At 38.3% G+C, this 26,619-nt stretch overlaps 1 protein-coding gene and 1 long non-coding RNA gene across 3 annotated transcripts; one reads left to right on the top strand and one right to left on the bottom strand.

Moving 5' to 3' along the window:
• Window positions 1-11: 11 nt before the first annotated feature.
• LOC137169047 (uncharacterized) lies at window positions 12-7,430 on the bottom strand. 2 transcript variants are annotated; one of them, XR_010924388.1, is made up of 3 exons: window positions 6,089-7,430; window positions 2,713-2,829; window positions 12-112 (listed from the first exon to the last, which is right to left on the bottom strand). It is a non-coding gene; the product is annotated as an uncharacterized lncRNA (long non-coding RNA). The 2 variants fall into 2 exon arrangements; XR_010924387.1 differs by lacking the exon at window positions 6,089-7,430 and adding an exon at window positions 5,426-6,063.
• Window positions 111-26,149, top strand: scara3 (scavenger receptor class A, member 3). The gene is made up of 12 exons (XM_067571996.1): window positions 111-575; window positions 14,527-14,562; window positions 15,079-15,123; window positions 16,093-16,212; window positions 19,017-19,097; window positions 20,024-20,142; window positions 20,463-20,707; window positions 21,461-21,680; window positions 22,020-22,108; window positions 22,771-22,963; window positions 23,484-23,661; window positions 23,751-26,149. Exons 1-12 carry the CDS (start codon window positions 569-571, stop codon window positions 24,236-24,238), a joined length of 1,821 nt encoding a protein of 606 aa, XP_067428097.1. The 5' UTR covers window positions 111-568; the 3' UTR covers window positions 24,239-26,149.
• The last annotated feature ends 470 nt before the right edge of the window (window positions 26,150-26,619 follow it).

Raw genomic sequence — 26,619 nt, 5'->3', positions numbered from 1 at the left:
TCCTTGCTCCATTTCTCTCTCCCTCCCTCCTTCTCTAAAGTTGCACATGGTTTCCGTCTGAGGAGGTTTAGTTTCCTCAGGCTATGGAAAGGAGAGGGATGATGCCAGAGAGCTGCAGGCAGACACACACACGTTAAAAACTTTGTGTAGTTTTCAGCACTGATAGACCTTCAAGAAGACTTTAATTAATCTAGAATTCAGCCTGTTTTTTAAGTTGCAGACGTGCATCTTTTGCTCATATAGGCTGGTAATAAATGCAGCTGAATCCTGCATTCATGAGCTGAGCTGAGGTGCAGCACCTCTTTTGCTTTTCACATCTGTGGAAGTAGGACATTTTGGGACTTTTTGGCTTTCTTCTCATTTTGGAAATTTGCCGACAACTGGAAAATGAATGCTGACACCTAAATGGTAAATTGCTGACTACTTTAGCTGTTCTTGGACACTTGTTTTGTGAGGGGAAAAAAAGGTGAAGACGACTGCAACATCACCACCACCATTACCACAACAATCAAGCTGAGCATCAGTAAACTGGACAAGCTGTTTATACAGAAAACTTGAGCAAGGAATCATGAAAGGTAAAGTGGATTTCTCTGACTTTTTTCAGTTATTTCATTCTTAGCACCTACACATTTCCTACTACATCTTTCTTCTCACCAAAACCTAAACAGTACCTGCCATGGTGGCATGCAGTCAGGCACCTGCACAGGGTATCAGCGACCACATATGCTTCTCATCTGTGCTCTGCTCCAAAACTTTGGCAGTGTGGATCCTGAGAAAGTGGTGGTTTGTTGTTCTTGGATGTGAGACTTTGATCAGTCAGCTTTAAATCTCTCTATATGTGTGTGTGTGTGTGTGTGTGTGTGTGTGTGTGTGTGTGTGTGTGTGTGTTAGTGTGTGTGTGCACACCACAACCCCTTTAATAAAACATAAAATGTTCTCTAGCCCTGCCAATCTGCCACAGTTTGACTTAATAACCCCTTTAAAAGAGCGCGAGTGAAAACATAACATTTGAATTTGAGCGTTCTCATAACATGGCATGAAACGAGAGCTGCCAGTGGCTTTGAAGAGGGGCAGGGACTCTTACATGGTTTCTAGGCTTACTGTAGAGTGTGCAGAGCTGCAGAGGTATGAGGAGTCAAAGGCTGACAGAGATGGGAGGGTACAGTGGGAAAGAGGGGATAACAGAGAGGGAATGAGAAGGAGTGGGAAGAAATCCCACATGGGTTAACAGCTTGAAAAGATGTTAAGAAATGACATACTGTATTTATTACCAAGAGTAACTGGAATATGATAGATTTATTTATTTATTTGTGTTTATTGTAAAATGAAATCTGTAGCACTCCTCTCTCAAACTTTGAGGTGTTAACCTGCAAGTTCTTAATTTGCTTTTTTATCAGCTTTTTTTCTTCCCTGCATTGATTGGTGTGGTGTTAAACCACTGCTTTTCCTGCAGATCGCACTGTGGCATCTCTGTGCTTTCATGATGATTGTTATCTTTGGTTTTGTTTTGATGACGTTCTAGCTTTGAGGTAGCGCTTATTAGTATGGCCACTGTAATGTCATGATGACTATCACTGCTAATGTTATGACTTAGTTTATCTACTGTTTCTTCCAAATTTGCCATGTTGGGGAACTAGAGGAGTTTTCTGGGAAAAGATTTTTGTTCATAATCACATAATAGTACTAAATTGACCAAAAAATAGTGCTGATGAGTGGGGATAATTCTCATGTCTACCATCCAGTGATACCGACAACAAATCCTAACCGTTTATGGTTGATCAGAAGTAGTTCATATGACGTGTTGTCCAACCACGTCAGAAATCAAAAGTGTTTACAGTTCTCTTTGGGAACGTATTCATAGTGTTGTTCAATGGTACAGATGAAAAGTGACAGAAATAGTTGCATCAATAAAAAAGAAAAGAGAGCTAGAGAGAGAAGTGTGGCAACCACTAAAGTAAGTGGAGGGTGAATGTAGAATTGTCTGTTTTGGTCCTATGCAGCTTCTCCTAATCCAGTGTCAAAAAGATGTCAGGGAGAGGGGGTTTCCGAAGCTATGCGACTGCCCAATAAGCACTTCTGATGGAGTATACTGGCCCTTTAACCCAGGCTGGCTGTGGACCATGAATGTCAACACAAGCTGTGTCCAAAAAAGGTCTAAGTTATCATTTTATTTACAACAAACTTGTCTGACTTACTTGCGAAGTGCTGCAGTTTACTTCATTTTAGTCTAAATAAATAATTTGGATGTTGCAGTGAGTGTACAGTAGCCTAATAATTCAGCATTTTGTGTAATACACTTATTTGCTCTCTTGCTGAGGTTTACAGGTTTAATACCACACCAATACCATTGTCATGTTAGTACACTAAATATAGTAATGGCACATTGACTGTATATAAAGATGGACATTCTGACAGTGCCCAAAAAGTGAAGCCAAAACATCTCCATCGCCCCCTGGTGGCTGGCTGCAGTATAGGTCATTAGTCCTGCCCCCTCCATGTTAGTGGATGGGACATAAGCCAAACTAAAAAATCAAAGTACACGTCAAATAAATTTTTCCCAAAGATGGGTTCTGTCATTTCAGATAGTGCTTAACATGCTGATGTTTGTCCAAGTACTAATTTTTCTCATAGGTTTGTTTTTAATTAGTTATTTGATGATACAGAAAGGGGGTCTGATGTCATGATTGACAGTTGTGACAGGCGCTCTCAAACCTGCATCAGGCGGCAGAATGGCTGAGGGGGCATGTTGCGCAGGCCATCATCCCGCCAACTGACTCCACTGCAAAGACTCTGCCTCCAAATGACGTCGCACAAGCAAGATGGCAGCTCCTGGAAAGGAGATATTTTGGCTTCACTTTTGCATAGCAGTAGGAAGTGGAGATATTAAAAATCAAAAGCACATGACTAGCTTAGTTTAGCTTAATATATAGACTGAGCAAAGGGAAACTTGGCTCTCTCCAAAGTTCTAAAATACGAATATATTTGACCCAATTTTTATTTAATCCACTCACAAACCGAAGGGGGTTACAATTTGATTTTTGTACAGATTTCCTTTTGGACAAAGCCAGGCTAGCTGTTTCTCCCTGCATCCAAACTTTATGCTAAGCTAAGCTAACCATCTTCTTATAGTACCTTCATTCTTGGCATACAGAATGATATCAATCTTCTCATCCTACTCTTGGCAATAAAGCGAATAACAGGAAAGCGTGTAACAAATCACAAAAGCCACAAAAATACACATATCAAAGGTGGCTACTCTGTGCAATAAATATAGGTTCATCGAGTGCATTATTACAATTAGTGACAGAAAGTAGTAAAACGTTTATATTATGTTGTAATTGTTTAGTATTTCAGTTACCGAATATGGTTTCTAATCACTAACTCATGGAAAATCTGGATGTGTACCATGTTTCACATCAATGAATGTGTGTTTTGGATTTTACCAGTGACATTACAAATGAAGGCAAATCATGGTGAGCTTATTACTAGCAATAAAAGGAAATCATATGAAACTCCCGCCCAACTCCAGTTGTGTCTTTGCTCCTGAAAAGTCTGGGGGAGTGAAGCTGACTTGAGCCACAAGACGATACAGCAAATTAACTCCAAGAACATATACAGTGTACTTCTCAGCCAAACAGTACAGGAGGTCTGTTAATGTGGTTTCCAGTCTTGCTGAGAATGAGTCCAGCCCAGCTCAACCAGAACAAAACATGCTGCCTCATACATTCCTACTAGGTCCGGGGAGGAGGGCGCTCAGAAGGGGAAGGGGGAGGAGGAGAGACAGGTGTATAGTTGGCAAAGCAGAAGGAAAGAGTGAGCAAAGAAGAGAAGGGGAGGCAGATCTTCTTTTTTCAAAACCATTTCTGCTGTGGCAGTGTTATATATTTACAGTCAAAGCATTTTGAATTTGAATTGAAAGGAGAACAAGGAGACATAATATCTGAATGTCATATTGATTTGGTATCCAGTGTGCCCTTATTTATTTTTGCTCAATTTGATTCATTATCTAAATATTGCTGCTGGACGTTTTTTTGTTGTTACACTCTAGCACTATACACAAAAATGCTGAATGTGCTTTTTCTTCAATTTAATTCCAATGTGGTGGTAGATCATCTAATCTTTATAGATGAGTTGAATTATGCTGGCTAAAGGTATGTGGGCATTCCTATACAGGAATAGGACTCTGTCCTTTAAAAGCAATCAACTATATAAACAAGAAGTCACTGTAGTATTACAAACTATAACATCCAATAATAACAGTGTAAGGGGTCAAGAGGTATATTAAACTTAACTGACAATTAAGGTATGACTTTTTAATCTGCATACATGGGGACTTACTGGTGCTCATGCAGTATATATTGAGAAAGAAATATCCAAGTAAGCTAACTTGCTGATGTTATTTGGTCATGTTGTCTAACCGTATTGGCATAATGGTCATTTGAGTGTTATTTTTGTGAAATGTAATGTAAATCTTCCCAGTTCACATGCTTATTAAGCAGCATTTTGACGACCATCACCTATCACTCACTTTTTTTCAATCTGAACAGTATATTAGAAAGCTAACGTTAGCTTTGGCAGTTGTTTCCGTTAGCTATGTGACTACACTTGGCACTTACTAATTGTATTTTTTTTAGTGACATAACTATGTAAAAACGTATGTATGTGGAGCAACCAACTATAATTCTGTGATGTGTATACACTAATGGTTTAACTAAGCTATGTTTGAACTGCACAGCTAGCTGTGAGATTTACACATCACTAATTAAAACTGGTTGCACCACACAAACTAATTCTTACATAGCGATCAATGGTAGTTATTAAATATTTAGGCTACAGCTATTACCTGTAATGGAACTGTCGTGTAAGCTAGCTGATGAACCAACTGAAAAAGCTAACATTAGCTTACTAATATCTGACCCATTAAGACTGAAGAGTAAACAAGGTAATATGGAATATGGTCAACATATCTGACCTGAAACTTTAAATTTCACAGAAAAAAACACACTAAACATCAAATTACAAAACTTTTTGCCACTAACATTAATGACCAAATGATGACATTTAGCTTGATATTTCACCCTCACTGTGAACTGCATTAATACTATTAATTCTAAAACACACATATTTCTCCAGGTATATTATTTCTTGATATAAACAAAGGCAAACCTACATTCACAAAGGATTAGTCTTAAATTTTAATGGTGCAATGTTAGTAAATCGGATACTTAGGAAGGATTTTATGCACAAACTTAGTGATGGATTTACGAATAGCTGGTGCAACCCAGTCCAGGTCCATAAAGCAGAAATAGTTTTCCCAGTTTCATGTGGAAGAACTTAACTGGGTGTCCATATTCTTAATTCGGGTGTACATATACTTTTAACCATATGTTTTAACTTCCTTTTAGAAAGCTTTTTCCATTCTTACCTTTATGTCATCTCACTGTGGAAAGTGAAAAACACAAGCTGAGAGACCCTCAAATAAAGCATTAAAGAATATTGTACACGCCCTTTGGCCTCACAGCCCCGTAAACCTAACCAGGCTTGTCTCTCTGTCCCAGCCTTGCCGTCCAAAGCGATTTAGTCCTGAGAAAACATGATGCGTTTACGGTATTGTGACTGTAAAAATCTCCAGTTTCACTGCCAAACCACAATAAAAGAACATTCTCTTGTAATGGCTTAACTATAACTTCAGCTTCGCAGTCTGCAGCAACACATACCAGGCGTTTATAGTTTTGTGAGGAGACCACACATTCCAGTCAGAGGGCACCTAAATGACTTGGATGTCAGCAGAGGTTTGGAAAAGGACTCATTTGGCTTTACGAGTCGTGGTCAAGACCTCCACTCTGACCTGGAGCAGAGCCCATCTCATGACTCCTGGTTTCATTTAATACTGGGATTTGCTGAGGTTCTTGAAGGGGATTTTCTGGTCAAAGTAATTTAACTCGAGCTAAGTTAAGGAAAGGAACATTGAAAAGGACATGTTGTTGTATCTATGCAGCTTCATGTGGAGTGGATCTCTATTTGTATGTTAAGTCACATCATGGAGTCATGTGGTGAAGTTAGGAGACATTCAGCGTATGTTACTCACCAAGGATAACATTTTGCACAATCCTCTGGCAAAAGCAAAGTCCAGAAGGGGAATGAAGGGTGGACAAGGGTGGGCATTGGGTTTGGAAAGTCCAAAACCCCCTGAGAGGAACCACCACAGAGGAACCACAAACATGGAGTGGCGCAGATGGTTTGCTGACACAAGTACAGGCCTGGCGCCATGTTCACAAACACCAAAGGTCCAATGGTGAAACAGGATGGAGGGAGGGAGGATGATTATCTCCATGTGGGTGAAGACCAACATCCTGACAGTATTAGTTTGCATTTTATAGTTTATCTTCTAGCCGTGCTTTCACTTGCTCATCACCCTGTGGAAAACTTTGTAACTGATACTCAAATTCACCTGCATGTGCATTCTTATTGAACTGGTTAGAAATGTAAAGTAAAGTGGCCTGTAACACATCTCTCTCATGACTTGTGGGTGTGCTGTTTTAACTTTCTGCTAGCCTTGACTATTTCGTAGGTGGACCATCTGGACCTGAGCACAGAGGATAGTGACTGGGAATTCACACTGACATTCACAGAAAACTCAACAAGCTCCTTTGTGAATGTTTAAGAAGGTCTTTTAAGGGTTAGCTGATTGTCTTGTGTAGGAGCATTGTAGCCTGCTGTTTAAACCATTTCATACAGTAACTTTTAAAGATTTTCTAAGGTGCACAGTATGTTGTGCACACATCAGCCTGGAGAGACTGATGTGTTGGTAAGCTGACACATTAACAGATGAGCATGTAAACACTTCAGTAGCAAGACATCAGCTGGAAGTGTACAGCAATATGTATTAAGATATCAACAAAAAAAGACTTCATAGTTGTTCAAATGATGAAAATTTTGGTATTGTTATCTTCTCGTAAATCTGCATTTAAGAATTTATCTCACCAAAGTTCATATTCTTCTTCTTATTATTATTTATTATTCATCTTGCACCATCCATACTCTTAACAAGGGCAGTGGCCAAGAACTTTTCAAACACACAAAATGTACTCAAAGCAACATTTGACAAATGTTTGTATTTCTGTGGCTAGTAGCAGTATCACTTTTAGCCCAGGAAAACTTGACCAGGGCAAAGTCATGAGCTGCTTTCCAAGTTAAAGAATGACAAAACCAAGAGACCAGGACTGGGTCGCATCAGCTGTTCATAAATCCATCCATCACTAAGTTTGTGATGGAGTGTGAAAGTCTTTCTTAGGTAAAAAATTTACAACATGTAATTACTTTAGTAATGTGTAAATTGGTTGCTAGGAAACATCTGTCACAAGCTGTATTGTAACTTCAAAAAAGTAACAGTTTAAGGGGGCCAAAAGATAAAATAAACTTAACTGCCAATTCTTTGTGAATGATTAATTTTGTTTTATTTATTCCTTCAGACCTGGAGAAACGTGTTTTTAAATTAGTTGTATTCATGCAGTTTACCATGAGAGGGAAATATCTGACAATGCAACGCAAACCCACATTATTTGGTCATACAGTCTGATGCTATTGAATTAAAGTTTTGTAATTTCATAGTAGTGAGCTAACGTTACCTTTGTTAGTTAGTTCATTCAGCTAGTTTACGCAACAGTTCCACCTGATAGTTAGCATTTTAAATATTTAGTAACAACTAATCTCTATAAAGACCTACAAGAACTAGTTTGTGTTGTGCAACTGATTTTAATTTAGTGATGCGTAAATTTCCACTCAGTACACACTCACGTTATAGCGAGGCTAAGTTCGAACTTACGGTACGCTGTTGCAACTGCCTCGTTGTCAAAACAGGACTCACAGTAGCTTTGTAATATGATTTGTCACTGTCCTTGTCGTACTTTTATTGAATTATCCACTGGTCAAAGCTACATCCTGAGTTTGCAGTGTTGTAGTTTTCTCGCTGAAAGTAGCTTTTGGAAATGTTTAGTTTTATTAGATTTTGTTTCAATGCATTTTCCAAGCATCTGCTGCAAATACACATCCTTACAGTATATTTACTTCTTCTCACAGTTAAGTGTACAATTTTTGGGCTCTCTGTGTACTCAAAGTGCAATCAAACTTTTCCATCCTCAGTCTGCTCACAGTCTGGATAAACAACCCAAAAAACCATGTCTCGTTTGGTCTATTTTGCACAGCACTGTACTGCAAAAAAATCCATATTTAATTTGCAGTTGCATCAAGACTTTGTATATATTTCTCAATCTTCCAATTACTCAGCTGACCTCGACGTATGTGTTTTTATGATCTATTCTGTTATTTAAAGTTTCTTTATGCTGCAGGTTTAGGTCCTAAGCAAACTGAAGAGAGCTTTTAAATGTTGGACATTGTAAATGGACATTGCTGATATCACTAACAAGCTAAATTAGGATCGGTCATACTTATTATTCATCCAATCTAGCGTTTACTTTATGATTTTTATACTAAGGCATGGTGGCTATATTACCTTACCAGCCCAGTATAACCAGGAATTATGGCTATGTAGGAAATACCAAGGCTGAAAGTAAGGGTGTGAAGGTCAGGGCAGTGGATAGGCGTGTAGCAAATCTGACTTTCATACAGGAGATCAGACCTGCAATTAAGGTTGGCCTTTTTATTAACCCTAACCATGATCTTTCCCTTACATTACCCACACCATAGTTGCCATGCATAGATATATTAGTGAGCAAGAACTTCAAAAACATTGGCATTGGATATAAAAAAGTAAATGCTGCCACTGAACTTAATCCAGGGTATTGCAAAATCATCCAACCTCAATGTTCTTGTTTTTAGCTTTAGAGTTACATCTTACACATAGCTGTCTCTGCTGTGGTTGCAACATGTTAAATATTTGCAATTGTAATAGAGAAAAGTAGCACTGTTTCTATGAAGTATATCCCATTGCTTCCCAAGCAGTTTGGCTCATGCCTTATTGGTTGCATATGTTCAAAAGACATTTTTTTTCCTTCTTTATTTCAAATTTTTTTTAGGGCAATTATCCAATATTTTACAAAAATAAAATAAAAATTAAAGAAAATAATTTAGTTACGCAGAAATGTATTTTTTCTGTTTTCTATATTGCAAGCCTTCAAATTGATCTTACCACACCTTGTTGGTTCCCTAGGTTGGGAACTATAAACTTCAGTTTATATTAATAAGCCTGCGAGATGTAACATCTAGCAGCAGTTATTTCAAACACTTAAGTGATTTTCTGACTGTTTGTTTATAGAAAGTAGAGCACAGAAATCCAATACTTTTGGACTGAGTTCTCATTGTGAGGTTTGGAGTTATCTCATCCAACCCTTTTACAGAAAACAGTGTTTGTTATCTCTTAAACAGGTCATGCAGGATTAACGCGGTTGTTTGTTTAATCTTGGGAAAAAGATTCACTTGATTTTCAAGCACTTAAACCAAAAATTTGACAAAGAAACCGTTTGTCCACTGATTCACACTTTTTAGTAGTTCCACAGTGTTTTGCCATGGCCTGCCTACATACGTACTGTAGGTGTGACCTGGTGGGGTTATGTTGTGCTGCTGTCAGCTTAGTTCTGCTCTGTGTGTGTTGGACAGGTTGACTTCCTCACTAACGAGACAGACATGAGGGTTTTTCCACAGAGAGCAAGGAAACCATGAGGAGAGAAAAAAGCAACAGGCAGGAGGAGAAAGAAAGAGGGAGGGAGGTGAAACAGGCTAGACAAGGAGGAGATAGATGATCAGGCCAATAAGTCAGTGGGTAGGACTGGGGAGTAGACAGATACTTGAGGGTTGATACTGATTGTAATATTTTGGATTTCAGCTTCCAATAGTAAATAATGCGCTGACACTCAAACCCTGAATCTGACCATTTTCATGTTGCAGGAGTCCAAAAAATGATAAGAATTTAGTTTTTCTACCAAAAATCTATCTTAGTCAAGGGTGGGAAAGTCTGTGAAACTCTCCACTGAAACCCAGAATAATGACAGTACATGATGTTAGATCCCTTACTATACTCTTGTTAGGCTCTTGCTACTATTGCTACAGCTTTCAAACTGAAGTCATGAGTTTTCATTTACAAGATAATAATACTAACAAAATGGATACTGTAAGACTCTCCGTTGTTCTCTTTTAAAAAACAATTTTGTCTGTTCCAATTGATTTTATAGGCCTTTGGTAGCAGTGGAACAGATTAGAATCACCTTATTAAGTTGTTGTGGCGAACATGTCAGCAAACAGTTGCATTTATTTGTAGTTGTGTTTGTGTCTAACTGATGAATATAAGACCAATATTCTGTCTCCTTTTAGCATGTTTTGGTCTTCATCAACTCCAGTTCCAGAGGGAAATATCTGGCGTTTTAGCTGCTTAGTGCTCCACCAACTTGTCACTAATTTTGTCTGTCGGCCCCTTTGTGCTGGACACATAGCATACAGTGGGTTTGTCAGCTTTTTTTTTTTTTGCTGAAAACAGCTCTGCTGGAAATAGGGTTGATGAGAGTACTGAGACTGGACCACAACAGTAAAATTGTAGGCCGTATAACCAAAACAATGAGTTAAATGCTGGGGAACCACAAAGTTGAGTGATAATTCTCTGTGTGCACCACTGTGAGCGACCCAATTCACATTACACATAGTCATTTCATCTGTTGGTTAATCTAAAATAGATTAGTGCAGTTTTAAGGCCAAGAGCAACATCTGCGGACTCCTCCTTTTTTGATACGTTGACACAGGAGGCCACTGTAGGCATCCCTTCTCCTACCAACAATAAACATTGGTTTCTTTTCCATGACTACAGTTTTTTCCTAACCAAGCAGTTTTTGTACCTAAACTTAACCAAATTTTAGAGGTGGCAGATTGAAGGCATTTTGACACAAAATTAAAAACAATCTGTTTTGTCATTTAGAATACTGTACTATAAGGATGGCCTCATTTCAAGCCCAATATCAGTGAGACATATTCAAGTGTTCTTGTGTGGAAATGAATCAAAACCTCCCATCACAGTCAAATGAAATATTGTGCTCCCTGTAGTGTAGGAGCCTGTTAGTTAATGTTTCTAATAAAAGGCCAGTTCTGGCTTGATATGTCAGCAAACCAACACTACAGTTTGTGCAGGTGAGGTCCAGTACCATGAGATGGAAACTGGTGAGCCACTTCTGAGTGTTTTGAATATTATTTATTGTGCAGTTCTGTCTCTCTCTATCTTTGATGTCCGTTCCACATTTCTGTCTTTTAGTTCTTTGGATGTGGTCGCCTCCACCTCTCCTTCAGTTTTTCCTCTCCCTCCTCTCTCCTCCCTCCATCATTATGTCAGCCTCAGTGTTTTGTGACTTGTCCACCCAGAACTGACCTCAGCTGTTCCACCGCTGCCTCACATAAACATTCACCTCATCAAGGCTTTTGCAGACCAAGTGTGTTGATTTGCTCTCTCAAAACTTTAGATTCACTTGTGGAAAACATAATATTAAAATCTTCAGCTTTCATTCCAGTGCTGATCTTGTTTGTGTTACCACCTATCCCATTATGGTACTTGCACTGTCAATTGCTTCTCTTAGACAGTGAATGAAGGTAAAGTGTTCACTGTGTAAATGAATGCCACATGTGCATTTGCTAATTAGTTTTACATAAAGTACTTGAACTCACATAGTTTTGGAGAAGTGCTGAATACATTTCTGTCTTCAAAAATATACTTCTATCATGACAAATTATGTTTCTGACCTTCAAAACATCATCATGGATTGCATGCAGTTTCCCTTACCAGCCATTTTTCTCTTGTCGTCTCCTTATCAGAGGCCAGACTTCTCTTCGTGTTGAACTGATTACGTGGTTAACCACAGAGATTGATCCACTGCAGACATCTTGGTTTAAGAAATTTTGCAATATTTTGTTTTGGCTTAAGTAATGGAATAAAACAGAAAAATAACTTAGAATTAAGTGTAAACCAGTGAAGGGATCTTTATAGTTTCATAACAACACACTAAAGAGACCAAAAAGAGTTCATCTCTGAGTCTGCTGAGTAAACACAGTGGAAGTGTCAGACAAAACAAGTCACACTTTATACATCTGCTAATTCAGGCTATAGCATCCCTTCTGGTAAGTATTGCAACTTCTGACCTACAGCAATGTCCACATGTTAACTGCTTCAAGGAAAACCTGTGCTTTGAGTACCAAGCACACTGAACATTCATAAACTTGAAAGGTGGTTCTGAAAAGTTTGTAGCTTGTCTCTTTTGTGCAGGACGACAGATTTTGTCCACTTGGATTCACAAGAATTGTAAAGGATTTAAGCAGTGACTCAGTTTCCTCTCAAACCACAAGTGCAGCATATTCCATTTCATCGCTGTCCATCCACATGCTCACTATGTTCCAAACACTAATTTGGTATTTTTAAAAAATATTGCTAAATTCACAGCTTTCACTTCCTGCAACCAACGCAAGGCACCACAGTTTAGTCAGAGACTTAAGTTAAGGAATCAACCATTCACAATTACCTTAGCTGTGGTTAGTCATATGTCAGGAGTGGGCCAGGCGGAAAAGGTCCTCACCAGGGTCAATCAGAGAACATGCTTCTTAGCCAGAATTTCTGAATTTCTTGACAGGAAAGTAGTGGTGACCCTGGCAGGAGCTCTTGTCCAACCTTATTTTGACTACACCTGCTGTTCATGGTTCAATGGCCAAACTTCTACCCTTAAAAATAGACTTCAGACTTTGCAAAACAAGGTAGTTAGGGTTGTTCTGAAACTCCCCATCAGAACTCAACTTGACCCTTCTCACTTTTAGAGCCTTGGGCGGTTGAAAGTACAGGCAAGAGTCTCTCAGATTGAGTTGTGCATGGTGCTGTCCTCAATACCAAAAAAAATATTTCATCCAGGTGAAGGATATTCAGCAGAGGGGGCTGTGAGGTAATGTTAATTTATTGATCTGTGATGTACAGAGTAATTAATTAGTTTTATTAACTGAGTGGCGAGTAGGGCCATGCACTGTCCAGTGAAGCACAGGTAGTGACTGATGTTGTTAATAAAATGAATAACTTGCTGAGTGTATTATATTCTTGTTTTGATTAATGTTTTTGAGTCATTCTTGCCATGTCAGATCTGCTGTCTTGACCCCTCCCCTGCGCAGCCCCCATCCCCAAAGGGACCACAATGGAAATAAGCCTCTGGGCTTTATTGTGTTATCCTGGCTTTTCCTTTCATGTACGCATTCAATGCCATGGCATGTTTTTAAAGTGAACTGTCAAATAAAATCAATCAGTCTACCGCAAATGGTTGTAGAGTTAAACTTGGTGGGAAAAGGCTCTGCTTTTTGAGGGAGCTCTGAAAGAGTATGAGCAGGAAAAAGGGTGCTAATCCCTCCTTAACAAACACATACATGAACATCAATTAAAAACTAATTTAATAAGGAGGAGGTTGGAGGTAGTCATATGTCACCATATGTGGCCAGTCATAGGCCACATATGATGATGCATGAATGTAATAGTTGATGCCAATCAGCTGATGCCTAAACTAACGCGATGCCACATTTGCATGCAACAAGGAGAACTCTCGATACCTTTCAGAGCCACATTTTAAGCCTACAGGTGCTGAATATTAGTACATAAGTCTTTGGTGTAATATTCCTTTAAAACACTCCACATCTGTCTAGTGTCACTCAACGCATTTTCTACATTTCCACAATCAAAAACATCATCACAAAGTCAAACATGTCTGTAATGTGACGACATACATTACATTATGTAGCAATGTTTCAGCAGTCTGACACTCTTTGCTTAAAGGCCAGCTCCTTTTGGCAGCGTCAACACCGGAGCATGGTAGGGTGTCCAACTGTCTCTCTTCAGCTAGTCAGCAACTTGCCAAACTCTCTTTTTCCTGTGTGAGTTGTGTGTCCTTTCCAGCTCTTTTCCCTCAGAAACAGCCTCCCATGCAGCTCCACTGAGTGTTTTAGTTTCCTCACATGAAGCGCCACACCCACATTGCCTCTGGTGTGGGGTTGGGTAGCACTTTGGGTGGCGACGTGCGGTATATGGTCCACATGTCGTTGCTGTTACATACAGTTATTAAAACATGAAGTTGAATGTAAGTCTGGGATTTTAAAGTAAACTGACCTTGTGCGGTTTATTAGACTCTCTGGTTGGAAGTTATGCTTCTTACTTCAGCCAGAGTATGCGATGACAGCCTCCATGGACACACAATACTCCCCCACAGAATAAGCACACAAAACCAACAACTGTTCTCATGCTTTGCACCACTATGGAGCTGTTTCTCCTGAGTGTGCAACAGCTCAGAGAAAATATTTGAGCAGAACAAAAACATGGAGTTGTGCTATGCTAAGTCTCATACTGAACACACTGAGTACAATAGGGGGAGACTGTGGGGGATTGTGAGGCAGCTGGTTTGTATGATTTATGACAGCAGTAATACAACTTGTTGGTGGCTCCAGAAGAATTGGTTTCAGTCAGCTTTGTTTTTTGAAAACGTCTGTTTTATGTCTCACTTTCTTTTTCTTTGTCAGATAACTATGGAGGATACGAGAACCAGCTTTTCAAAGGTAAAAGTCAAACTGTTCTATTGCCTTGAGCTGAGACAGTTCATTACACATGATGTACTGTATGTCACATGATAAACATGGTACTGTCTATTAAATGCAAAGTCTGCAGGTGAATTTGGGAAAGATGTGTGATGCAATTTCTACAATATTGCGTTAGCTCTTTGCTGCCCTTGTCTCTGCACACAAACCATAACCATGTACATGACACAACCATGATATTAATTTTTCTCATAAGATTCACCTTAATTGGTTTCCGAGAAAGGTTAATGAGCTTGTAAATGCTTTCAAGGGAGTTCATCTTTTGCATTTACAACCTGCAATTTCTAGGACTGTGATTCAAGCAAAATTGTCCATGATGTCTTTGTTAAGAAAAGTGAAATATAAGTGGTTCTCAGTAATTTTCATGATTTTAAAAGAATCACATGACACTAAAAACTACTATGTTATTTGGTCAGTAGTAGAACACCATGTTTTCAATATCTCATGTTTGCATTTTTTCCTTGTCTTGTTTTTCAGAGGAGGATCTCACTGGCGAGGAGGAGGAAATACCTTCATTTAGAGGTGAAGGCCTCATGCACACAAGTCTTAACAACAACAAACATGGTCATCTGTATTATGTTTTTTTTAAACCAGTGAGATTGTGTGCACGCATGTCTTGTGTATGAATGCCTGAGTATGACTTTTTGTGTGTGTGTGTTTGTACATCTGCCAATGACAACATTATGTATCAGATCCACATCTGCTCCACATCTCACCACATTCAGCCTCTCAGTTTTATCCCTTTTATTAACTTTAAGTATAGTACTTAAATTATAATTCCAGTTTAATACAACTTGTCTTACTTTTGTAGTTTTAGCCATCATTTATATCACTTATGATAATATCATACTCGCCAAAGTCACTACAACTAAGTCTTATGGGGTAAAAAACAGGAGAGGTCATATGATCGACACAGGTTGTAAACAAACCAGCAATATAGTACTCAAAAGCTCAATAATAATCCCTCATTGCACACATTATGTCATAGTCTAACAAAGAATCAGTATATAAACTGTGATGGATGTTTACAACAAACAGTTTTGGTAATAGTTTTGCCGTTCGCCTTCGTTTTCTCTTCCAAATAAGTCCAAATAAGTGATCATCTTAATGCTCATGTTTGTTGCCCCATTTTAAGGAATTTTGTTGCATTCCCAACTCTCAGCTATTAACTTATTGAGTGCATTTATTACTAACAGAAATGAAGCTCAAAACTATGAAAATAAGATCCATGTTATAAACCAGAATTGTCCATTGAATGCAGTATAAAATGGAGTATTTTTGTCTTGCGGTATTGCAACTTTTCCAGTAAGTAAATGATTTGAATACTTCTTCCACCACTGGTTACAATTATCTGCAAATTGCTAAACTGATCTTGCTAAAGTTATCCAAGTTTTATAGGTTTTTTTTTAAAATTGTGCATTATTGTTTGTATTGAGTAATTCATTCAAACTTTCATTATTGCATGCGTCCATCTATTTAATGTGTGTCCAGGTCGTACCAGAGGTGGCTGTGTGAGGTGCCAGCAGAGCCACTCACTCCAACTGGCTGTCAAAGTCCTCTATGGATTTATTGCATTTCTCATCATTACCGTTGCAGTGCTGGCATCACTCGGTGAGCTCTGTTTTTAATTTTTGATTTTCACCCTGCAACCTTAGTACTTACCGGCACCCAAGGCTAGTTTAGCTCTGTTATTTAGCTTGCAGTAAAGTCAAAAGTGAGCTGTTACCACAAAGTGAGCATACCACATTAGTACCAGTCTAAAATGAAAAAATCTCCAGATATTATCTCCACCTCTGACTGCAACCAGCCCTTAAAATCAGTCGTTCCCTACAGGGACCCTGTGATTTGTCAGATATTCCCACTGATTAAGGCTGATATGAAGTGGGCTTGTCATGGGAAAATGACAGACTCCACTTTGTATGTATGTCTTAATAAAACACAGCACATTTAACTTCCGTAGGTCAAAATATGGACACAGGTCCTGTGTGCCCTGTTTTACCTGACTGCTGCTCAGTGCCAACAGATGCTTTTTACATTAACATCACTCTTTATTGGGTTTGAAAGCTGTAAATCTTAATCTTTTACTACTGTTCAGGCATCTCAGGAGACAGTGAGACTTGGTAGAGTGACGCAAAATCCCACAACACACACAAGGTTGAATTTACATACATGTACAGAAAGGTAATGAAGTCCTGTCTTGTCAAAGCTCTGCTGCAAACTATGTGCAGGGATTACATTGACTTTTTCTTAACAAATGTGCTGGAAACATGTAGAAATACTGTACATGTGAACTCACTAAGGTTTGTGTTCACCACCAGTAGTTGTACATGCTGTTGCTAGTAACAACCGCTAAAGGCATAGTTCTGTAGCAGTTGCAGTTTAACTGACATTGATAGCTACATCCACCATTTTGTCAGATTCGTGACCATTAAACAAAGACATCCTTCCTTAAAATGCCTTATCCTATGCTCCCTTATCTGTGGGTAGCTATTTTGTGTCTGATTGTAATTTGAAATATTAAATTTATTTTTCTACAATCTGTTGACTGCTAACTAGGTTAGCTATTGCACTAAGCTAGCTGTCTGAGGCTAATGTGTAAGAAATATTTTATAAATTAAAATTGGGCTAGCTGTCACTGATATTTTACTCTTTTTACTTTTATTGATGTGGACCCTGAATAGGGACTTAGCTAATGTGTTTTCCTGGCATGAGATACAATGTTTGCTAACTAGCATTAACTAATTTGACAGCTTGTCTAACATTATGCTAGCAGTTAAATCCAATTTTTTCGTTATTTTACTATTTATTTTACAATAATGTACCTTAAGTCTAGTTAACTTTTGTTTTATATCAATCTTATTGCAATTTGGGTAACACTTAAGCTTGCTAATGTTACGTTCACTGAGAATTTTAACAATCTGTGACAAAAGACATTACACAAATATATTCTGGGGGTCATCATTTTTATACAGTATATTGAGCACCATCAAAGACAACTGAGCATCCAAAAATAACTACGGTATATCGGCATTTTACAAACATCTTACAGATGTGTGCTGACACAAACATTACAATACAAGCAGAAACAGAACCCAGTTTATGTTTATGTCAACTTACCAGCTGTTCAACACCAAAGCACTAAAACTCTTCAGTATCAACAGAAAACATATTGCACTTGGCTGGAACTAACTGTGCATGTGCACAAGGAAAAACAGACACCAGTAACCTTTGATTTTCCATTCCCAGCTGAACATCTGTTTAATAATAAATAATTCAGAATTAATCTGTTTAGTAACAAACATGGATGAATTGTATTGTAGCACATGTATTCAGCACTCTGCTATACAAGATGAAACATTTTATTGGGGGAAAAACATTTTTTCAAGTAATGTGTGTATAGAAAACTGTAGTGGTAGATTTACACACAATCTCTCAATCTCAATCTTACAAAATCGCGTTTTATGGAATTAATTCATTCAATCTTGTTTGTTGCTTTTAGCATCATTGCACAGAATCTATCAAAAGCCATGAGTCATGTTCAGCATCACTGTCACAGGAGCTAATAGGTGGTATGTGCAGAACGCATATGGAAACATTTATAAATGCAAGCAGACCTACATTATTCCCCTGAGTCAGTGGTTAGGATGCAGAAAAAAGTGTGCAAATACACAGTGTTACAAACTTAAACTCACAAATGTATGCTCAAACACACAAAAACTCACACTCACAAAATTGTTGTTGCTCTTTTGGGAAATATGTAGGGAGGGGGGCAGGACCTGGCCAGCTGGCTAAACCATCATTCATCAGTGTTTTAGTTGCATTTGTTAACTAATGAAAACTTGACATGTTTTCTTGTCAGGGCTTAAATTACAACTTTTTGTTTTTACTCCTTAAAATACTTCCTATTTCCTGTTAACAGCAAGGAACTGGTGATGGTAATCACAGATGTATTATAAGAGCTGGATACTAGACTGAAAATGGCACTAGTCCAATAGGAATTGCTTGCCTTGCGCATGCGCCAAAAAAGTCTCTAGCTTCTAGGTTTTCTTCTGTGTTGTGCGGCCCACTGAATATGCACAGTAATGTTTCTGCTGTTGGCCCATAGACTTTACATTGTGGTAATGTCACAGATTTTTAAATTACTTTTCTCAGCTCGAGGAAAGTTTTACAAATATGAAAAAAAGGAAAAATTAGGATATTAGGTAAAATTATCTATTCTTCGACATTCAACCATCCTTTCTTGTCATTTTGGCTCACTGAGTGCCACGATTAGTGATACTGCTCAATGCTGTTTTTGAATTACGTTAGCATTTGTTCTTCATGTTAAAAGTTAATTTAATATTATGTTAATATTTAATATTTCTAAAATTACAGGACATGCTTCCTTAAATATATTAACTTTCTTGTGTCTGCAGTGTTCAGGAAGGTTGACAACCTGGCTGAGAAGGAGTCTGTCTACCACAAGAAGATCACCACGGCTCAGCAAGGAATAGAGGGTAAAATAGCTTGACTCACAAATGGTCATTTTTTTATACTGACTCAGCAAGGCTTTATACAGCGATTACAGATATAACACAGAAAAAAATGGATTTTTGAAGATTGAAGTAATCAATCAAAAGAAGAGTTAATTTACTGTCCTACTGATTTGAAGAATTTCATCATACATTCTTAAAATATATTTTCATATATTTTAAGAATGTAATGTATGTAGAAAAACTGTGGTATGTTACTGTACAGAAGCATTCTAAATTGATTCATTTATAGCACCAAAGAGCTTAAAACAGCTGTTTTCTGGTACTGTAAAGAATCATCAAGAACAAAAAAAGCAAAATACAAAGACCCTTGAGATTGTTTATTGTTCAGAAGTTAATTTGACAAAATGATGCTAATTTGGAGCTTTTGAGTGTTTTTGCCAGTTGCAATTGGAATGAAAGATGTTTAAAAATCCATTTATCTGAGTACCAAAAGGATTCTCTTCCATGGTGGTTTAAAAATTGAGATTAAAAGTTTATCCTTGACCTAGGAAAGAGCAGTTGATTAAAAACAATCTCACTGCAAGGTCCAGTTATTTATTTACTTAGTTAAATTTAGTAATATTTAGTGTCTTCCTCAGATTGTGTGATAGGAATTAAACCTCCAGAACAGCTTCTACTGTAAATGGACTTTGTGGTGAAATTGTTCTGTCAACTGCAAACATACTGCATACAGTATGTACCAGGTTTTAAAGGTCATTTGTGATTTGTGAAGCAGTAAGGATGATTGAGTGTGATGTCAGGGGAATTCAGAAGATATCTTTCTCTCTCGCAAACATATGGTTACCAGACATTTTGCTATATAACATGTACAGTCATCTAGAATTTTTTTCCCATAGTGCCTCACTGCCATATGTTCACTCTCTTTCTTTTCTTTGTCTGTCTCTCAGATCTGAGCTCAGCCTCTAACTGCTCAGGCTGTCTGGATGTGACTCTGTACAGTGAGGAGATCAGCAGGCTGAAGAAAGAGTTTGAAGAAATCCAGAAAATGATACTGGGACAGGAGCAGGTACATTGGATCACAATTAAGTTGTTTTGTTTTGTTTTGTTTTGTTTTTTGATTCTATCAACAGTCCAAAATCCAAAGATACTCAATTTACAATTATTTAAAACTGTGAGAAGCAGCAGATCCTCACATTTGAGAAGCTTAAATTATTGTCAGAATAATTGTTTTTTAAATCTTCTGTCAATCTGCAAATTACTGAATCATCTCAGCACTAACCGTAAAATAGTGACTCATAGTTTTTATCGAATTAATTTTTTATTATCATCCCAGCAACCAAAAAAAATACAGGTACAATCTGTCGCTCCTCTCTGATCCTCCCTCAGGTCCTGGACCATGCCTCTCAAAGCCAGACCACCCTAAAAGCTACCAGCACCCGGCTGACTCGCGACATGCAAAACCACCTCATGTCAATCAAACTTCTCAATCAGTCTCTGGAAAGATACCTGGATCGGGTGGAGGGCTGGAAGGACGTGATTGAGGAAACTGTCGAGAAGATGAAAACTCTGACAGAGGATCAGTATGACATCAAAGCTACCGCACAGCAAGTTAACACCACTGTGGCGCTAAGGTGAGTGAAAAGCTGAGGGCAGAGACATTTGGACAGATACTGTAACTCGGAAATTAGTATTTTTAACTTAAAACTTGATAGTAATTTCCACAATCCTGAATCAGAACAGTGTGCATAAGGTATTATCAGAAACAGCACAACTGCTAGATAAGTATAATTTCTCTTCAGCTATATTTACAGCATGTGTTCATGACCTTTTACTGAACTGAGCAAAGTGGGAACTTCAATTGCTGACAGTAGGCAAGAAGCCAGGGTCTTAGTCATAATTGCCATTTTTTGACAAGCCTCATAAGCAAATCTTTATTTATGGAGCCAAACCACAGTAAGAATAACAACTGGGTTTTCCCATTTGACAAAGGCACAGCTGTGACTTTAAACCAGTATATGACTTAGGATTTTATCATCCATGCTGTTATGAGATACTATTAGAAATTTGAATGGGATGATAATATCACCAGATGCCTTTTTATTTTTGCAATGTGTAGCATATTTACGAACAGGGAAAACTTATTTCCTGGTTACAGCCAAGCAGGCATGTAGGTAAATTAATCAAACAGATAGTCAGTGTAAGAGTTTCTCAAAATATCAAGTCATAATCCACTTTTTGACTGCTTCTAAAATAGTAAAAATTCATTAGTAAAAAGAAAAATATAGCAAATATAGCACTGTCTGATAAAGGCAATAATGTGAACATAGCTTGACATTTTATCCACTGCACCTCACATGTCCTTTGTGCTTCCTTCTGCTCTCCAGCTCAATGTGGATACACGCCCTGCAGAGGAAAGCAGAAGAGGAGACTCTGGTCCTCCAGAAGTTGACCAGCGACTGGCAGAACTACAGCCGAGTTCTGAGCGCGATGAAATCCAATGCTAGCAGCACCGTGCAAAACATGCGCTTCCTCCAAAACAACATCGTAGCAGATCACCAGAGAATAGCCATGTCCAGTGAGATGCTCAACGACCTCAATCAGCAGGTATGTGTGTGTGTGTGTGTGTGAGTTTGTTTAGTCTTATGTATTCATGAACATATGAGGTTCAGGATCTGGATGCAAGTTCATTATTTTTCTGTCTAGATCAGTATTACAGATAGGTTTTATAGCATGTGAAGGGAAACACTTCTGATAAAAAAACAGAACCTTGTGAACTGCACAAACAGGTTGAGAATTAAAACATCTATTTGCAGCTTAAACACTAGTTGTCACTTGTACACCAATTTGGGAATGGGTCGGGATTAGTTGTGATTGTTAGGGACTAGCATATGTCAGTGGGTCCTCATAAGTATAGAAGTACTACATATGTGTGTGTGTTTTCAGGTGATGAACCTGCAGATGCAGCTCGATAATGTGACCTCTTTCATGGATGAACATGAGGAGAACATGCATGACCTTCACTACCATTCCAGGTGATACACATGCACAGAAATTTGTATTAATATATATAGGTTTTTCATGATCAATCAATTTGCCGATTATTTTCTTGATTAGTTGTTTGGTTTATGAAAAGTTAAAAATTGTGAAAAAACCTCATTCACAATTTCATAGAGCTCTCTGTGATACCTTCAATTTGCTTGTTTTGTTCTACCAATAGTCCAATACCTATAGATTTTGAAATGATTGTTATACATATAAAAGCACAAAATCCTCAAATCTGAGAAGCTGGAACCAGAGAATATTTGGCATTTTTGCTTGAAATATTACCAAAAAGAATAATATATTATCAAAATAGGTGCCCATTAATTTTCTATTGATCAATTAATTGGCTAATTGTTGCAGCTCTACCACTATACTTGTGATAAAATTGTACTGACTTGCATTAATTCCTTAAAGGCTTATAGTATATTTACCCTATCCTTGACTTAAGTCTAATTCTAACATTAACTCTAAAATTAACCCTACCATACAACAAAAACTTACCTCATGAGGACCAATTTTTGTGCCCAAATGGGAGGTAAATCCCTACAACATGATTAATATATAGTATACCAACAAGCAAGAAAGAGTATTATCATTCTAGAAGTAACAATGTCTGTACAGGAAGAAACCCTCACTCAACCATCCCTTTTAGGTACTATGAAAACCGGACAGGTGAACGTTTCTCTGCCTTGGATGGTCGTCTGAACTCCATCGAGATGGAGATCGAGACATTATCCTCCAGCATCAATGCCACCGTCAGCCATGTCCAGAGCATGTACAAGTATATCAACATCGAGAGCTCGTCCTGCCAGGGCCGCCTGAACAGACAAACAGAAGATCTACAGGTTGGAACCACACAAGAACTTTTTCATTACTTGGTGATAACGTATATAAAGACAAATACAAATACACACACAAAATATATTCAGGTTAGAATTGAAATCCTTTTACTGTACCAAATACGGTGTCATCTGCATACAACATTAGACACACTCCTTACTTGACTGGCAGCTCAGGAATTTGATTGGTCTAAAAATCTCATAATACAATTGATTTCTTGGCCACATATGTGGGACTACGCCATTGTCTATATATGATTTTTTTCTGTCATGCTTTGATATGTTTGTGACAAAGTGTTCATTTATTTAAAAGTTGTTAGCGTAAAGGTTAGTTAAGCTGACTTGTGCATTTTTTTGACACACAGTCCATACAGTGGATGTAATTTGTTTGCACATAATATTACCTGACTTCTCCTTGTAATTGAATTTCTCTTTCTTTCTCCTCCTTGTTATTTGTATTTGTGTTCTTGCACATTTTCTTCTTTTGTATCATATCTTTATTCTCACAACCATTTACTTTCTGCAGAATATGAACAATACTGTCTTGTTACTCCTCCACTTGGCCGACACACTGAGGCAGCAGAACATGTTGTTGAATGTCCGGCTGGATATGGATGTCAGGAATCTGTCCATGGTGATGGAGGAGATGAAGCTGGTGGATACACACCATACACATATCATAAAGAACCTCACTATACTAAAAGGTACACTAGATGTTGTGGTTTATAAATATAAGTTGAATGCCTGTTTACACTTTCCTTTTCAACTTGACCTCACCATCTTCTCTCAACAGGTGCTCCAGGACCACCAGGGCCCAAGGGGAACCGTGGTGAGACTGGCACAAAAGGACCTATGGGACTGACTGGGAGCAAAGGTGACCGAGGTCCTGTAGGAAGTCGCGGATCCCCCGGAGAGAAGGGGCCTATTGGGCTTAAAGGTGTACCAGGTGAAACAGGACCCAGTGGCAATAGAGGGGCAGTAGGCGCCAAAGGAGCCAAGGGATCTCTTGGTCAGCCAGGACTGCGTGGTGAGAGGGGCCAGAAAGGTGACATGGGCCCCTCTGGTAAAGATGGGCTCCCAGGACCAACAGGACCTCAAGGGATCCAGGGCCAGGCAGGACTACCAGGCATCATTGGGCCAACAGGGCCAAGAGGAAAACCAGGGCCAGTTGGGCCACCTGGACCACCAGGAACCCCTGGACCTCCAGGATTGCCGTATCCCCATGACCAACTCAACATCCAGCAGCGAACCGAGCCTGCTGCTGGATCCAAGAGACAGTAGGACTCAGAGGTGATTTATAAGGCACAAAAGAATGATTATCAGATATAAACTGAAGGAGTATTATCCATCGTGACTGGTGATGCAGCAGCTGATGAGGAGAAAAAACTCTTATTCCATTTCTATGGGATTGTGCAAGACAATGAAGAACTTAATAACCAAACCAAATGCAGCAGATCAAATTTGGGACGAAGACGGGGCATGAAAAGACGGGCATTCCCCCGATGAAATGACTTAGCAAGCTAAGGTAAATCAAGAGGAAGGTCTAAAAAATAGAAAACAGAACTGCTGCCACAGACTGAACTGTTGTTTCCTTTGTTTTTTCATTGACTTTCATTGACCATTTTTTGTCTTGAATACCCAGGACAAAAATGGATTGTTTGGTTAGACTTTGTATGTTGGTATGAGGAGAAACTGCCTTCATCCAACACTTGGATTTCATCACTACTTGTGATGGGTCTTCCCTCATCCACCTGGCAGTCCATATACAAATAACAAACAATGAGCTTTTACCAGGGTGAAAAACTTCAAATAGATGGTGAGAAATCATGCCCGTTACTGAATTTGAATGTACTGGAAGGGAAGAAGGGGTGAGAGGTTGTTGTGGAGCCACCAAACCCACATGGGACATAATAAATAGGAGGAGAATTAGACTAAAGTAGTGGTGGTTTCCCATCCAGGCCACCAGACTACTCAAGGGTTTACATTCCCATGCACTAGTATAAGGACACAAAAAATCTGCTTCTTTTTACATTATATTCATGTTGACACATCCTTTTCTGTTGGATGGCACTTTATTGGTTCTTTAAGAGTAAAATTTAAGCATTTTTGTCCATTTTATTTCAGAGCAGGTACTCTGAAGCCTTTTTCATCTGCTGGTAAAACAGTAATTTTATGAAGTCTGAAGAATTGAAGATTTGAGGATACAGAGTTTAGGCCCTTCCAGTCTAAATTTCCATTTGAATGCTCTGGTGACCATTAACCTATTTTACATAGTACGATATGTTTACTTCTATTGTTGCTGTTGAATAAGTAAGAATGAAGAAAATAACTTCTTGACTCCTCTTGACATTCTTGGGAAAACATTTTGGGAAATACATTTTCTTTCATTGTGAAAATAAGACAGAAGATTGATACCACTCTTATGTCTGTGTGGTAAGAACGGAGCTAAAGCCAGGAAGTGATTAGCCTAGCTTAGCATAAAGACTGGAGGCAAGGGGAAACAGCTAGCCTAGCTCTGTCCAAAGTTGACTGATTAACACAATGTATCTTTTTTGATTAGTCCATACCCAAACATAAATGTAAAAATGGCAATTTATGGTTATAAGGTTGTTGTTTTTTGTGCAGAGCATCTTCAGGAAGCTGTTGTGGTGTTACTGTGCATGCAACTGCCTCTAAAATCCTAAGTTGTCATTTTGACATTTCTGTGTTTCTGCTAGTAGGTGTATTTTTGAGCTTTAGAAAGAGCCAGGCTAGCTGTTTCCTAATGCTTTCAGTCTTTATGCTAAACAAAAGTGGTATTGATCTTCTCATCTAACTCTCAGAAAGAAATTGAATAAAAATATACTGCTTCTTTAAGAGGTACGACAGACAGGAGATTAATGAAATTCATTCAACACATAAAATGTTGGTAATTGTGTAAAAAAGTGATAAAACGATTAACACAAAGGTAGCGCTGAGTTACAGTTTGTTTTTGTGCAACACAAGTGTTACATTTGCTACAGTGTCTAATCAATTTTGATAACGGAGTAATCATTTTTAAGAGGGTTTACATCTTATAATACATACACAAATAATCGTTTATATCACAGAAAAGTAGCTTTACAAAAAGGGAAACATACTATTTTTTTGTAAAATTGTGTGTTGTTATGAAATGCGACTGGCTTGCATTGAACTTCAATAAAAGCTTTTTTTAACAGTCTTGTGAGTATCCTACTGTACTTTTAAAGCAATGCAGTGCTATTGTTGCCCTGTGAAGAAAAGGGAGTGGTTTTATCATTTAATTCAAAACACATGTCAACTCCTCCCATTAGATTCTTGAGGTTTGCTGCCACTGACTCAAAGATATTTGATTGTCTAGATTTACCCTGTTGTTTTAGCATAGGTAATCTGCCAAAAAATGTGGCCTAAACTTTACTGTAGAATATATTTAATATAGGGTACAGATGTCAAAAAAAGGTGTAAGGACAGGAATAATACCCCTGACATGCCCCAAGTTACCTGTTTTGTACTACTACTATCTGTTAAAATTAGAAATCAGTTTTAAAATACTTAATACTTTTTAAAATACTTGTTACTGATCTCCAGATTTTAATATCTCACAAAGGGTTATGCAGGTGTGTTGTGGAAGAAAACAGATGATAGCCTTCTTGCAGCAAGCTGTG

The sequence above is a fragment of the Thunnus thynnus genome, chromosome 18 (assembly GCF_963924715.1).
Source record: "Thunnus thynnus chromosome 18, fThuThy2.1, whole genome shotgun sequence".
Classification (NCBI taxonomy): domain Eukaryota; kingdom Metazoa; phylum Chordata; class Actinopteri; order Scombriformes; family Scombridae; genus Thunnus; species Thunnus thynnus.
Note: the sequence above shows the minus strand (reverse complement) of the source record. Positions and strands in the feature narration are given on the sequence as shown.

What these genes read in the sequence shown, in the direction of transcription:
- scara3 (XM_067571996.1), top strand. An exon ending in TCAACGACCTCAATCAGCAG is followed by an intron (nt 21,681 to 22,019) that starts GTATGTGTGTGT and finishes GTGTGTTTTCAG; the next exon opens with GTGATGAACCTGCAGATGCA. An exon ending in GACCTTCACTACCATTCCAG is followed by an intron (nt 22,109 to 22,770) that starts GTGATACACATG and finishes CATCCCTTTTAG; the next exon opens with GTACTATGAAAACCGGACAG.